Source organism: Xiphias gladius, chromosome 10, assembly GCF_016859285.1.
Source record: "Xiphias gladius isolate SHS-SW01 ecotype Sanya breed wild chromosome 10, ASM1685928v1, whole genome shotgun sequence".
Taxonomy (NCBI): domain Eukaryota; kingdom Metazoa; phylum Chordata; class Actinopteri; order Istiophoriformes; family Xiphiidae; genus Xiphias; species Xiphias gladius.
This window is the reverse complement of record NC_053409.1, coordinates 5,506,046-5,522,792: the sequence shown is the minus strand read 5'-3', so window position 1 is coordinate 5,522,792 and position 16,747 is coordinate 5,506,046. Positions and strand designations below refer to the sequence as shown.

General features: G+C 37.4%; 1 protein-coding gene across 4 annotated transcripts in view; it reads right to left on the bottom strand.

Annotated features, from left to right (window-relative positions):
* rbks (ribokinase) overlaps positions 1 to 16,747 on the bottom strand; it is a 39,995-nt gene that overhangs the window by 8,266 nt on the left and 14,982 nt on the right. For all 4 annotated transcript variants that reach the window (XM_040136499.1, XM_040136498.1, XM_040136500.1 and 1 more), the window contains exons 7-8: positions 9,638 to 9,729; positions 2,052 to 2,240 (exon numbers count right to left, since the gene is read on the bottom strand). In XM_040136499.1, the coding sequence (XP_039992433.1) occupies positions 2,052 to 2,240; positions 9,638 to 9,729 (281 nt within the window). The remainder of the gene's footprint in view (positions 1 to 2,051; positions 2,241 to 9,637; positions 9,730 to 16,747) is intronic.

Here is a 16,747-nt window from a genome sequence, read left to right as displayed (position 1 = left end):
GAGCCAGTGTCTCAAAAAGATATCTGTTACTACTGCTACACAGAGAGAAAAAAACAACAAAATCAAAGCAGAAATAACAGAAGAGGTATAGTAATCATAACTGACAGGCCTGAGTTACCAGAACAGCCTCAGAGAAGTGAATAATGATCTTGATAACAACCTGTTGTTTTTTCCTCTATCCAGTAAAAAAGAAAGGGCCTTACTGGAAGAGGGATTATGATGTCCAAAAGAGTTAAACACTCCAGAATTTATGGGCCCATCAAAGAACAGAAGGGGTGGGGTGTGTGTGTGTGTGTGTGTGTGTGTGTGTGTGTGTGTGTGTGTGTGTGTGTGTGTGTGTGTGTGTGTGTCTAAGCGGGGGGACATGCAGCAGGCCCGACCACAGTTTTCTGCTGACTGATGCAGACCCAAGAGGTGAGTCATGGAAGAGGAGGGGGGAGGATAGTTCTCCTGGTGGCAATTGGGAAGAGGGGAGAGAGAAGACAGTGAATAAGGGAAGTTATGTCTGTCTGCTTCGAAATGTGGGGGCACGAAGGAGGTCACACACCGTTTAAGAAAGCGAGCCCTTTGTTCTTGAAATGCCAAAGTGACTTAGGATAACAAGTAGATGCTGCTGTTTAGTTCAGCTGCAGTTCCGTTGGAGTATGTCTGGAAAGACATCACACCACTCCTATTTTTTTCTCTGGTATTACACATACTCAACACTCTGTGCTTTATCCTCACTTTCACAATATTTGATGTTGGTTTTATGTAAAGCTAAGATGGCATGCTTGTAATTGCTTCACTCCAGTTTTTAGTATACTGCATGATGATCAGCTTATGGAAATTATAGCACAATAAAAGTCCCTAGGGGAACTATTCTGTAAAATCAAAAAGCTTTAATCAAACCTTGTAATAACAAAAGGGTTATTAACACCTCTGTGCAATGACGCATTTGATCGGTAGAACACAAGCCCCACAAAACCCTCAGAGACAGGATACGCAAACATCTAACCAAGGCTCCTGTGACGAAAACAAGCCACAGAGGCCGGTGTGAAATGAGTCAAGTGACGCTAGCCTATTTCAAAGATTAGAATCAGGGAGGGGAAACAGCCGGTGGTCACCACATCCCCAGTGTTCTTAAAGTGTTCCACTTGAGCAACAGACAGATCTGTAGCTCCACTAGTGCTCAGACTACCAGGAGTTTACTCGCTTATGATGAATGGGCAGATAAAAAGTTGCGTGTGACAGTGCTTTGTTAAGGAACAGTACTAACAGTGGAATCTAAGGATTTTCTGAGAAATTTTTTTTTTTCCACGGTTATTGCTGAAAAGGACATTTTTTAAAAGAAATTCATCCCAGTGTCTATATTACAGTAAGGATTGGGCTGGATTACAATTTAAATTTTCCATTTAAAACATTGTCACTTTTTACTTATATAGAGAATGCCATCAACTTCTTCTCAGCCATAACCTACTGTTGAAGAAAAAAATACATATGGGAAATAGTCAAACCTATTGCTAAAAATTGATAGCTATACTTAAAAATCTTTAAAATATTATCACTTGAATGAAATCAAATATTAAATTATACAAAATAGTAGAAATTATTAAAAGAAAAATAGTAAATAGTGAAATCCCCCCCCCATTCTCTGGTTCCAGCTTCTGAGAATTAAAAAAAAAATTCACATCACCCTGGGCTCTGGGACATTGTACGTTTCTGACATTTTATAGACTAAAAAATTAATCAAATAATTTTAAATAGTTAAGAAATTAATTGATACTGAAAACAAGTCTAAGACTCTAAGGCAACGCTAGCATCTCTGTGATGCTCTACTTAGGCACAGTGCTGCTTTGAGCTAAATGCCAAGGACACCATGCTAACATGCCCACACTGACAATGCCAAAATGCTGACATTAAAATCAATAACATTTACTATTTAGAAAGTAAGTACAACTGAGGTTGATAGGAATGCTATTAGTTTTGCAGGCATTTAGTCACACAATGAAACAGCACGAGAGAGGGACTGTACTGTAAATGCATAAGCAATACACAGTATGTGTCATGCTTACCGTAGTGTCAAGTGCTGTGACCGCGGTAGTTGGAACATGTTTTGGGGTTGACTCCTGTGCCTTGAGCACCACACAGCCTTGAGGTCCCAAAGTGATTATAACCGACCCACAGCCTCGCTTCAGCAGCTCCTGACCGGCCCGATGTGCTTCCTCCACAGTAGTTACAGAGGAACCAGTCAGCAGCTCAGCCTTTATGGAGACAGCATCAGAAGTGCAGGGGTAAGAAACTGGGAATGTAATGTATAATCATATACACAACACACTGTTCATTTAAAGATTCATATTATTTAGCATAAGATGATAACGGCACACTGTTTCTTTGACATTTTCTTTTAAACCAGTGTTTGTTTTCTTTTCTCGGTCAGGGAGCCAAGTTAATCAGAGGTTAGGAATTAAAATTAAAGATAGAGCAAAACCAGCACTGGTGTGGGATACTGGGTGGATAAATAAGGAACAGCATTATGGAAATTCCCCAAGGCAAAAACCCAGTACCAAGGACTGCGTGAAACATGCATGATATCAAAGCAATGACATGAGTTTTGTCAAAACTAATAGTTTTTTGAAGACAGTTTAGTACATCACAACCATTTATTCTCTAATGATCCCTAATTAGTAACCTATTACAAGTCTGTTGCTTACTTGCTATAGTTTACTGTTTTGTATTAACAGTTCTGGTATAAGCTGACTCATACCAGAACTGTATACACAAGTACACACTCACCGTGATCAGAGAGACTCAGAAAACACATTAAGTCTGTTAAGGATTTGCTGGATTTGTGAGCAGTCTGTGGGCCAAACATTTTCAAAGAGTAGATCCTCTAACTATGCTGGTTCATCTGGCTCCAAAATGACTAAACAGTGACGAAGCAGGACTGTACAGCTGATTTTTGAGGGACTTCAAGGAAAGTCAGAACCACAGCGGTTCTCTCCAGAGTAATTGGCACCCCTCATAAAGATCCACACAAAATTATTTTCTGGAGTTGAGAGGCCATTGCATGGAAAGTTTACTTTGAAGCATGACTGAGGCTTTAGAGAAAATCCTTTGAGAAATACCAATTTCTCTGTATTTTGATGATGAAGTTATATACCATTAATGTGACAAAAATCTTTGTGAGATTACATAGAATTGCATACTGTTTTGATACTTATGTTTAAATATTTTTATTATTCATGTCAGTTTTTACTGACTGACTTTACTTCCTATTACGTGTGGTTAATTAAGGGTTTATTATTTTTCAAATTTTATTTTTGTATTTTACTCATTCAGTTTTCACACAAAGTTTCCGTGTGCAAGACTGTTAATCCAAAGACCTAAAATAACTTGCTGCATCTTACCTTTAAACACAAAATGCTGTCTTTACATACTAAGTGCAAAACATATGCTCAGTCCAAAGAACATAGGCAGCTTGTAGTAGCAGAAGTTTCAGCGTTTATTACTAAGAATAAATGTCCCTGAACTTTCTGAACACACAATTAATGCAATATTTGTTAGCAAGCATTTCCCCTTATTTTACCAAAATTTCCCTGGTGAGCAGTATTGCAACATACAGTAATTTCTAACTACTTCACCAACACTGCCAGACATCATACAGCGGAAAGGGAAAAAAGGAAAAAGCAACACTATTTCTTTCCTTTTGATCATTGTCAAAATGTTACAATGTATCAAGTGTCTGTCAGAGTAGTGTAAATTGTGGTTCAATGTTATATGCTTTTCACTAATACAGCATAATGGGGCTTAATATATTTTAGATGTATACAGTCAACTTAATAATGTGAATATCTAAGTGCTGGTGCTTGAATGGAATCAAACTTTTTCTTAGACACAGGAGATAAAAGGCAAACTGACGCAAGAAGTACACTGACAATCATCCTTTTGTCTTGCATGAATCAAGGACTTACTGTAATGTAAAGCCCTATAATTAAAATGAAAATTTTCAAAAGTCAGTCTTACTGTACATCATTTAAAATATAGACTTTGTTATATTTGATACATATTGCCTTTGTTGTATAATTGTGAGGAAATTACCACTGCAGCCTCTTTTGATGAGAATTAATGTATGAAACCATAATTTGATAATGACCATTTTATTTTAAAATGTAAGAACTATTTAAATTTAGTGATGAAAATATAAACTGTTGTGATTCTCTGATAAAGTTACTGGCTGAAGTATCACTTAATTTGCTTCAGAAGTTTTCATTTTATGTGCTCTGTGACATTTTGGAGGCCAAAATTTGGAGTAAAGCATTTTGTGTTAAAAGTTATGCAAATTGAAACTGTTCTGAAAATTGAGGCAAAGCAATTGTAAAAAAAAAAAACTGATGTATTAGTTTTCCTATCGGACCATTTATATTTTTTCTGTAACTCTCCCCTCTCTCAACCCTTACACACCTCCACATATACTATGGAGTGACAGACACAACCCCACACACTCAATATGTGGTAGAACATCTATTTTTACTTCTGTTAATGTAATGAATGTTGTGTTTTTTTCTTACTTTTGTTTCCTGTGTCTTAATGTACACTGACATGGACACTGAATGTACACTTGTGTTTTGCTTGTTACTCACTTGTCTTCTCGGATTTGTCTATCACAAAAAAACTGCATTTTATCGCTGTATTACACTAAATAAAAAATGAAATAATACTTACACATTAAAAAATTGCCTGATATAAATTAAATAATGAATGACTTATTACTTATCTTACTTGTTTTATGCAACATATTTTGAGAAAAAAATTGAAGTGTTAAAAAAACCCTGTAATAGGACTAACAGGAATCAAGTGATCACTCACTATAAAGCATTTCAGTGTAGTATGTGGGATGACGATCAAAGAGTGCCTGCACTTTGTCATCCTTAAGACCCCCCATCACCCACCCTTACCCCTGAGCCTGAGCATGGTACAGTGAGACCACACACATACACACACCTGTACAGAATGTGTGCCAGCTATAACCCCACATGAGAGGGTCAAGACACGGCTGACACTAGTGTTGAATAGGGTTTGAGGATACGATCCCCCCAACTTTTGTGATCTGTCAAAGTGAACAATGACCTTGGACAGTTCAAAAATAAACCGCAGAGTGTATCTTTGCTTTTAGAGCCTGCAGCCACGCCAGTGCTGTTGGATTCCAAAAGAGAAAAAGAGCTGGTTTGTTAGTCATCAGCTTCACACCAGGGCAAATCAATCTACCTCCCTCTGTGTACAAGAATATGAGAAAGCTGAATTATGTCTCTCTTTCTGTCTGCGTATCACCCCCCCCCCCACACACACACACACACACACACCCACACACACACACTTCTATCTTTATGAGGACACTCATTGACTTAATGTATTCCCTAGCGCTTACCCTAACCCTAACATCGCAACTAAATGCCTAACCCCAACCCTTATCTAACCTAAACCTAATTCTAACCTGAATTCTACAACCAAGACCCTCAAACAGCCATTTGAAGTTGTGCCAGAAAGTGAGGACTGGCAAAAATGTCTTCATTTTCCCATAGTGTCCTAACTCTGTAAGGTATATAAGTCCTGGACCTCACACAGATAGAAGTCTAAGCACACACACACACACCTATTATGAGCACCTATTATCTAAAGCATATGCAGTGTAAAGCTGTTGACATGGTAGGTCTATTTGCAAGAATGTATATGTTTATACATTGGCATATGGCTAAAGGGTGGAAATAAACAGTAATTTTGTATATTTATATTTTTGACAGAGAGCTTTCAGTTTTGCTTTGCACAGTGCTTAGATCTGAAGTTCTTTTCAAAGTTCTTTTTAAAGCATTTCTTGTCACTGATAGGATGTCTGACTCTTGTTCCTGTAAATCAGTAACTTTATTTTATATTGGTACTTTTAGAGGCTTTTTCTTATTAGGTGGTTTCTGCATAAGTATCTCTTGACCAAAGGTTTATATATTGCTATAATATCTTGGCATACATTTACTGATTACAAATGTTTTCAGGTCTTTATTAGCATTAAATCATAGATTGAGTAGGAAAGTGGACTGAATAACATTTTTTTTTTCATGTTATAGTTAAAATATTTCTAAAATGCATGAACAAGACACTCTTCTGGCTGAATCATCTGTAAAAACAATGTGAAACTCCATTAAAACATAAGAAAATGTAAAGAGATTCAAAAGGTACACAGCCTTGTACATAAAGAGTTTTACAAGAGATGAAAACTCAAATTAGAGTTCCAGAGAGCATTGCAACAACAAAAGATCCAGTCACAAAGCATATAATCATATCTAAAATATGATCAAAAACATAAAGAGTTTGCAAACTACTTCAATGATGTAGCAATATGAATAAGATAAGTTGTAACTGTGTTGTGCCTCTGGCTGGTGACCTCACATTAGCTGATGAGGCTCATAAGTACAGTAATATTTAGTGCCAGTCACCAAAAAGTATGTAACAAGAAAAATATATTAATATTTTTCAGAAGTATATCTTAATATTATACTGGAACTGATGACCATATCATGATCCTGTAATAAATTATCCAGGAGGCCACTGTGTTAAGTAATACTGATAGTAGAGTTATGAGTAAACCTTTACATTTACAGTGGGGAGAAAAGTACTTGCGCAAACCACTGGCTCCACCTACTTCACTACCCCACTTATGCAACTTTAATTTTAAAAATCATTGTAGCTTTTTTAGTAAATAAGAAGTCAATTGCTGAACTACAGTTCAAAAACCATTTTAAGAGCCTTTTCACAGGAACAGTAATTATGTGCAAAAAAAATCAAGGCACTGGGCTTTGTTAGAGTACAAGTACTAAATTACTTACTGTAAATTATGGCTACATAAAAACAAGACCAATACATATCAACCTTACACTAGACTTCCTCTGGGTCAAACAATCGCACAGACAAGTCAATTCTAATAGCACCTGCTTCAATGTTGCAGAAGACAATATCATGTGTTAACATGATATTGTCTTCTGCAACATCTGGCTCACTTATTTCTTATGTAAAAACTAAATGAATGAACACTGTCAAACTTCATAGTAAAGAAAATGTACATACATACAGTATAATCCCTTTACATATATAACAAGTATACTGTAATTTCAAATTAATTCAACTTAGAATATCTTGTTTTAGACCAATTTTCAGACCACTTTAGGACTTATAAACATGAGTTGTTCTAACTAAAGGTCTTCTGACTTGAAATGATGAGTTTAATGAATGAATTGCTGGAGTTCACTAAACTCATTAAATTAAGTTTTTAAACAAACAAAACTAGCATATTAACAGACTTCCCAGCATGTATTTTTTTGAGACTTAAAACTCTCCAGAGACTCTTATATTTTGTAGTTTGAAGAAAACAGACATGATATAAACTTACTGTGTCTTTAATGCATGCAAAGTTAAGTCATGGTTGTTTCTTTTCATAATAATAAAAGAAATGCTAACCACGATGAAAGTTAGTATTGAATTCAGTCCTTACCCCCATACACCTAGAATTCAACATAGTCACTGGAAGAAGCCTAATATGTTGTCTTTGTTCTGATTCTGGTACAAAATGGCTTCAACAGCTGCAGTTACAAGTTCTTCATGTCAAACGAAGAACTTACTGCCCATGTGACTAAACAGTTCAACTTAAAATCTTGCGTTTAATTAACCTATTCAATAAAATTAATTGAACTCAGTTAGTTTTACATTTTCAAATCTCATACAAAGGTGAACCCAGTATTTAACCTAAGTTCAGTTGACTCACATTTTTAAGGCAGCAAGGGAGTTCCTAAGTTGAACAAACTTAAAATAATACAGTGTAAAGGGGAAAAAGACATATGAAAGGAAGAAAAAAAGAGTGCTTTCAATACATTTTGGTCTTATTTTTAATCATGTAGCACTGATAATAAAAGTTCTTTGTTTTTTTTATGAAGCAGTGACTCTTGATTTTTCAACTGCATTAAATCTAAAAATGCCTTTTCACTCAGTTCCTTTTACTTGCAATACATTTTATTTTATTTATGTATTGCAGATTTATTTAAAAAAAAAAGTTACTTCTGCTTCAAATTTCAATCAGAGAACCAATATATGTCCCTAAGTGGGATATATTAGTGCCCTCTCCACGCCTGCTTACTACATAATGTATAAGATGACTGTAACTCCATGACTTGACACTGTTAAAAAAAAAAGAGAAGACATGTTGCATTTTAGTTAACTCTCCCTTTCATGTCCCCACACCTGGCTACAGTGTCTCTCCGCCCTGCATCACCACATCAAATAGAGGCTCCCAGGCAAACTCACATCTACTTTATCCCCGAGGGGGAGGCTGACTCAGCCAAAGAGCACATCTGCCCTGTTGTTTTTACTACGATTCCCATCTAATCCTGCCCCCCGTTAATTATCTGTCGTCACCTGACAGTTAAGACACAAGGTGTCATGACACCAGTAATTTACCGTAAAAGGGTGGAGAGATACTTATTCCCCTCTTCATACCAGCGGGTTTACATGTATGGCTAAAGGCTACGGGGGGATTATTGCTGTGCCAGTGGTGGTCATGACCTAGGAGGTAGAGGTGAATCACTGTGAAGAGGTGTGTGTATGTGTGGCCGCGCATAACATCTCAAACCTCTGATCTTTAACAGAAAACAAGAGAAGAAATATTTTTCGCAGTATCTGCCTCAGGGCTGCACAACAAGTCTTCCAGTGTTAAAAAGTGGGGATTGGACACATTTTAACTGCAGCATCTGTTGATTTTAGAAACAGGAGTTAATTGACCTATCAGGTCTTTCCGGTTCTTCATTGGATTTGGGAAAGTTTACACTCCAACAACCTCAGCAAATGTTACCTCAGATAGCTTTACTTTTCCCCAAACATATGGTTTAGTCCTCATCCTAAAAACTCTGTTCTCTAATGTTAAAAGTGAAACTGTCTGAAAATATGAACAAGCAAGATAAGCAGGGTTGTGTTAGAATGAATTAACAGCCTGACCTTACATTTTTCTTCTCATAATACTAGAACTAACTAGCGTTATGCTTCAATGAAAAGAACACTGTTGTTTCGTTATTTCCATGTCTTTTACATGGATCATCACCTGGTGAGGATGCTGACTTGTTGCCTGACACATGCAGCTTTAGCCTCAGTCTTTTAGCAAAATATCATGTATGTAGCCATCAAGTTTATTTCTAAGGACCCTTTACCAAGGCTTTTGTTTTAAAATGAGTCAGCTGGAAACATTAAAAAGTCAGTTGGAGATGAAATCTGACAGCAAAAGTTGTAATTTAAGACAGCAAAATTAACAGTTGTGGCTAAAAATGAGGAGCCTGATTTTGTGTATCTCTGTATCAAATTGAAAACCCATTGTTACAAAAATTCCCAAGAACTTTGATGGTAAATCTGCCACCGTTATCAGTGCAAACTGTATAGGTACGAGAAAAGGAAAGCTGGTCAATTAAATATCCACAATTTTGTTGTGTAGGACAGGATTCAGTTTCCCCTTTGCTCCCTTGTAAATGTGGGTGTGTGCATGTGTGACAAAGGCAGAGGTATTGTGTGAGGATGCATAAATGCTGCTGTGATAAACAGTGTGAGCTGTGTGTGTGCGTGTGTGATTCATCACCTCAGACTCATTACAGGAAAACACATCAGAGACTCTGTAGAATTCTGGATCCAAGTCAGGAATGGCCGGCGCTGGGTTGAATATTGTCTTTACTGTAACAAGAAACCAGGCTGTAATCTATTTTATTGACCACAGTGTCTTCATTCCATCATTGTAATCAACAGGGCACTCAGTATAACATGCAGTCATTAACAAGAGTTAAAAAAATATAATTGATATCAATAATAAACCCAGTTATAGTTGCCAGCTTGCTTTTTCAAACTATACAATTTTGTAAATGTCCCTCAGTATCACCTTTTACAGTTGTGTTATGTTTCTTTCCCATTTGCTAAGCTTCACTGTCAAGGTCTGGCATTACCTTAATTAAACTTGCAATGGGAACAAAGGTTAGTGGGCTATTGCTAGGGATTGCTCTCGCAGGCAAAGCTCAATTGGATAAGCTTCTATAAAAAAGATACGTTTTAAACGATTAAATTAGCACTCCCCGCAAAAGAACACTACAGAAAAAAAAAGGCTAGTGGAAACGGCCTCACAGCCTGTAGCTTTTTGTAGTACACTGTAACCCCTGCAGTTCCTGGACTGTGTGTGTGAAAAAGATAAAACATGAGGTACATAACCCTATATATGTGTGTCAGTGTGTGGGTGAGATGAGTTGTGACCCTTTCTTTGTGTGTTAAGGAGTGCAAGAGAGGGAGAGAGTGAGAGAGAGCAAGAGTGTTTGTCATAAGTAATCCTCTGTACGTGTTGCACATCACTGTCTTATGCATATTCATGAGCATAGAGCATTAATGCATCTAATACCATGATTTCTGTGTATGTGTGAGGATAAGCCCAGCTTGACGAAGCGATTAATTCTGATATCTCTGTGTACAAAATAAAGCCTCATGAAAGTGCGTTTTTTGTATGTTTCTGTGTGTGTGTGTGTGAGTGAAATATATGTTCAGCATGGGTGACATCAAAGTCTGTTGTGCAAAAGTGTGTGCCTAGTTGCTGTGTGTGTGTGTGTGTTTGCGTGGGCACATGAGAGAGCAGCTGCGTGGGTTTGTGCCGGGCTATGGCCACCTGGCGCTTTGAGGTGGATACTGGGCTGCTTGCAAGTAAAAGTGGAAATAATGTCTCTCTTTTTTAACAAACACTCATACTGTACTATATGTACACTCACATGAGCAAAAGTCATGTCACAAAAAAGTGACATTGCGCTCTTTCCAACTGTTTTCTCTCTCTCTCTCTCTCTGTTAACTGAATTGATCCATCATTTCAGTTCCCTTAGACTAGTGCGACATCTCTGAAATGCGATGCCTCAATTTTGCATAAAGGAAAGCATCTCTGTCTTCTCCTTAACCTTTCTTTAGCCCTCTGTATCTGCTCAATATCTTATCTTCCACTAAAAACAGTTTTAAATGCTTCATATTCTTGTATTTCTTGCTATCTTCACTACTTAAAGGATGACGAAACTTTATGAACAACAGTGTGATACGTTTCTATTTGCTTACTAATCAGACAACAATACGTTTTATGTTAGTTCAGAGGTTTCACTGCCAATGAGACTACCAACACTCACACCTCTATAAGCTGCTTAAGGTCTCAGTGTAAATTAAGATATTGATATCAAGTGTTTAACAGCATACTACCAAATTGCACTTACTATTTTGAACTCCGAAGACAAAAAGAGTGCAGAGGCCAAGTGCTCACTCAGTTTCATATGCGGTGAGTTCAGGAATCCTTATAGAATAAGGCTGGCATTATTCTATTTTTTTGCTAGTGTCAACAAAAGCCATGACAATACAAAAACAAAATGTCTTTGAGTCTTTGTTACTTCCCTACTCTGACTGTGGCATTCAGATACAAACCCATTAGGTCCTACTGAAGAAGTAAATCTTTAAAAATTAGTCGCACATATAAACTTGTATATTCAGTATCTAAGTGATGTATACTTTTATAACAACATACACAAGAAGTCCTAGAGATGCCTAGAATCCTAAAAACTTTGAACATCTACAGTTCCATGGCAATTGAGGACTCAATCTGCTCATTAGGACTCTTTGATACCCTCCAGAACAGCTAAATGGACCCTGAGATGAGACTGCTTTGTAAACCTCATCATATAATTTCATTTTAAAAACAGGCTCAGTAATTTCCTTAAAAAGCTGGGCACTGGAGTTTTTAGAAACTATTAGCTGGCAGATCAATACACATTTAGTGCAGTAATGAGTATTTTCAGCAGCAGGACAGTGTACGTAGGACTGACTCAAAGTAAACTACTGTGTGTGTGTTCATGGTAATGAAGGACTATGTCATCCAGCTCAACAGTGTGGCTAACTGATGTGTTCTTAATAGTGACGATGGAGCTCTATGGCACTTGTTATTTAGATCAATTCTTTGTTGGTTTTGGTATTTTCGTGGAATTTGTTGGCAATAAGAAAAATACAGAGTAATACTAGCCATGTCCTCTAGGGTGCTCTTCAAAATCCAAAAAGCATTCACAGAAAAGAAACATTTTCCAGACACTTTTAGGCAGTCCAATAAAAAAAAAAGTACATTAAAAGCATTTATTGTATTTTCAAATTTGATGCCTTAGTGTATCTGAGTCTGATTGAACAAATGAAGAAACCTCTGGTGTAAAAGTGTAATTATACTCATATCATTATGCTTGTATTTATCTCTGCCCTAATGGAAGAGGTCAAAACATGTCAGAGTTTTAAACCATTAATATACCCAACTAAACAGAGACTTTCAGCACCTGTTTTGTTCTGCCTTGCTTTACTGTGGCCTGAAAAATTATTAATTTTATATAGATTATATTTATTTACATATTATATTATTGAAATCTTGAATCTGGAATGGAAGAGGTCAAAACATGTCAGAGTTTTAAACCATTAATATACCCAACTAAACAGAGACTTTCAGCACCTGTTTCAGCACCTGTTTTGTTCTGCCTTGCTTTACTGTGGCCTGAAAAATTATTAATTTTATATAGATTATATTTATTTACATATTATATTATTGACATCTTGAATCTCGCATCAATATAATGCATCAATATAAAAATCTGTTTATTCACTCCAGAAGTAATGCATTTTCTACCACTCACTTTTACAACTCTCTTCAGCTTAGAGTAAGAGCATTCGTCAATCTTTCCTCCTCTCCCTTGTCACATTTTTCTGTGTTCTGAGGAAACACACATGCATACCAAACGTGACGGCAAATAAGCACAACAATTGGACAGACATAAACACTATGCCGATTAAGCTTGGTTATGCTGTTGATTGGAGTAACTTATTTGGAGTAATTCACTGGCATTAAAAGACAACAATCAGTCACAACATCAAATGAAGCACTAACCACATACTGTATGTCATCTAAAAAGGACAAATAGAGAAAGTATCAATGAATCATGTAAAAGGCTTACTCATGCTGTTGTCTTACTCAGATTATTGTCAATAATCATATTATTATTTGTAGTCATGGAAGGAACTGGTAGGAAGTCTGATGCTGACTTTCACTATCTGCTGTCTTAGCTACCATCTGTGGTGTGACCAAAGTGTTTGCGTCAAGCATGTGACTTTAGTGCGGATGTCAACTTGATAGACCCAGTGCTCATGAAGTGTACATGCAATAAAACTGCTGAGGATGGAAACTTATCAATATGCACACAAGAGCAGCTTGTGTGAAACCCCAAATATACTGATGCATGAAGGAATCTGCCTCTTTGAACCAATGTACTACTGTAGACGTCAAATTAACCTGTGTCCTGGTGTCCGGTTGCTTTGTTTTGGTCTCCAGGTGTTAGTGAAACCACACAAATACACTGCAGCACACACACAGATACACACTCTCACAGCTGCTGGGACAGATGTGGTAATACTGTGATGTACGCATACTGAGTCACGTCTGGCTGAGTGTGTGTGCGTGTGTGTGTCATGACTCTGGGCTTTTTTACTAGGAGGTTCAAAGTCTGGTCGCACTTCTGCAGCCAGAACAGTCCAGAAAGTAGGTTGTTGCTGTGGTCAATTTAAGAGGAAAGGTAGATGGAAAACAATAGCAGAGGGAAAACGGAGTAAGACCGAGATCACTCACACGCGCTTACAAGCACACACACACACACACACACACACACACACACACACACACACACACACACACACACACACACACACACACACACACAAAAGAAATGAGTCATCATTGAGTATGTGAAAGGGCTTTAAGAGGCTCTAATTGCATCTGGGGAGAAATATAAAAGCGGCTTCTTGCTCAGACAAGGAAGAGGGGGAGGAAGACAGGGTAAAAACGGAACAAGAAAGAACGAGTCAAACTACACAACTCCTAAAATTTCCTTAAAATTAATTTAATTCACCTTACGTCTTTATATTAAATGGTTCTTTATTGAAATTTAAACAGTGAATAACCTTAAATGGCACAAAGGTAAGCAGTAAACTGCCCAAGGTTAAAAAAAAAAAAAAAAAAAAGTTTGGTTGTCAAAAACTGACCAATCATTAAAATTTCATAGAAAACAATGTAAGTAAGTGAAGCCTTGAAAGTTAATGCAAACATTCCTACAGATGCCCCAACCTTTTTTAATTACTTAAAAAACCCTGTCTATACAAAGGCAGTGTTAGAACAAACTGTGTTACTACACCCTCCGATGCATTACTAGGACAATACTGTGCTGCAGGGAGTACTACTGTATATTGCTATCAGAACAGTGAGAAAATAGCAAGTAACAAAGGAAGACAGACTGGTTGGTTAGGGCTTCATCCTACAGCAAGACAATGACGCTAAACATTAGAAGAAAAAGGACTACATGGTGACTTCAAATCATGGAAGACCAGCACAGTCTCCAGACTTAAACCCTGTGGAGCTGGTTTGGGATGAACTGGAAAGAAGGTGAAAGCAAAGCAAACTACAAGTGTGTTCGACAGCTGGATGAGTCAAAAATTTAGATTAAATTCAGTTCAACAAGAAGATTCCATGATTCCTTATTTTTAAAATCTCCAATTGTTTATTTGTTCTATGCTTTAATTTCATAAACACTGAGAAGTATCTCAGTGTTTGTGTTTATGAAATTATTTACATAATTCAGTAGAATTATGTATATTTAAACAACAGCTGGAGAAATCGAAGTGTTCTAAAACTTTTGACCGGTAGTGTATGCTTTCTTCTCAAATAATAACATGCAAGAGGAAAAAACTCTTCTTGATAGGTTATCTTGACAAGTGTTACTGAGAGCTGGCATCCACAGTACGTGTGGCTCAATGGTGACATTTGCGTAATTTGAGTGGTGCTTCACCCCTGCGTCATTAAATCTTCGCCGCCAAACCCATTAACACCCATTCTCTCCAGAGAACTCCATTTATGCAATGCTTTGGTGGAGCAATGTTGAGGTGGCATCTTTGCCAAGCATCTTTGCTTGCCTTGCCTCCCTCTTGGCACGCCATGCTAGGCCTATTCCCGTGGTCGACAAGGCGAGGAGGGGGGCTTGGGGAAAGAGGGTGGTGCTTGGCGAGGCCATCTGGGTATCCCATCTGGAACACGGTTATGGCTGCGACTCTTTTGTTCTGGCAGCCTGTAGCGAGTGTTTACCAACGACCCTGATGGCAGGGGCTAGAGGCTCTCCAGACGTCTCGAATGACGCGGAGGGATTCTAATAATAGGATGCTGTTAAAGATGATTACTTCAGTAACCTGGTTATCAAAAAAAGGTGGAGGGAAGGAAGGAACAGAGGGAGGGTGGTGGTCTAAAATAGGACTTTGTTTATGCAGGACTAAGAGGATCCTGTTGGCTTTTAGAAATGTGTAAGGACATGGTGCTTGATTTAGATAAAGAGTAGCAGGGACACAACAAATACTCGTGAAAATACTACAACTGTCCACTCCTCACACTTGATAAAGGGATACAAGTCAGTGGGAAGCCTTGCTAAAGACTGTAGGAAAGTGTAAATGTGGAATACAAACAGAAAAGTCAAACGACTGATTTAGAGGTATCTTCTCATCCCCTACTGTATTTTTCTATCCTACAAAATGGCATTGTATGACTTTAAAAAAGATAGATTGATAAATTAATAGATTAATAAAAGACAGACAAGTTCAGTGATCGTGAAGTATGTGCAGGTTTCATAAAATCACGTTTAAAGTGAGGCTATGTAAATTCTCCTGAACAGCAGCCACTGTGGCCACAAGGGGCAATGACTTGATTCTCTTAACTCAGTTGCTTTAAAATCAGCATGAGGGCTAGTCTATCTTTGAAAGAAAATCTAGATAAAATCATTGTTTTATCACAGATATATATCTTTGGCATTAGAAAACGTGGTATATAAGCAGAACATGTGGAGAAGAGTCACAAACTTTTCAACAAGTCAACAAACTTGTTCAGTAATGTCAGTTATACAGCAACATACATACAACATATATTCCCATCGCTAGCTAAAATTAGACACCATAAACTAATGGTCACACCAGACTAAGTGAGGATGTAGCAGCAAAACCCCCAAGTGTACTGAATTGAGCAAGAATGCATTTCATTGGTTAAGAAATAAATTTTTTATTTGTAATGTTTTTAATGCTGCCTGGAATTGAATTCAAAGTGGGATACTAAACTGCATCTTTTGATCTAATCCTTCCTCACAGAAAACAGGTGGTGAGAAGGAAACATAACAAAGCTGTAGTCAGCTTGAATTCACACCAAATGGAATGGATTCCGGTAGTTTTCCAAAATAAAAATGAATTCCAATTTCCCCAAAAATATACCTTCCATCCTGTTTGCTGGTCTACATTCCTACCGTACTTTACTGATTGGCTACCAGGCACATCACTGAAATGCTCTGTAATGAAAACACCAGCGTGAGGGCAGCTAGTTATTACTACTTGATCAGGCTCTCTTTCACATTATTTAATGTGTGACAAAAAACTCCTATTCAGGCCTATATGTTTAATTGTGTTCATAAAAAGTGCAGTGTCAAGAGAACTAATCAGTGAGCTTAGACAGATCAGCCCCACTGGCCAAAGAGGAGCGGGTTAAACGGGGTCGTGCATGAGGATTAAGAGAGAAGCAGTGTATATACTCATATTTTGGCAAAAATATGAGGGTTTGGAACATACTGAGGACACAGAT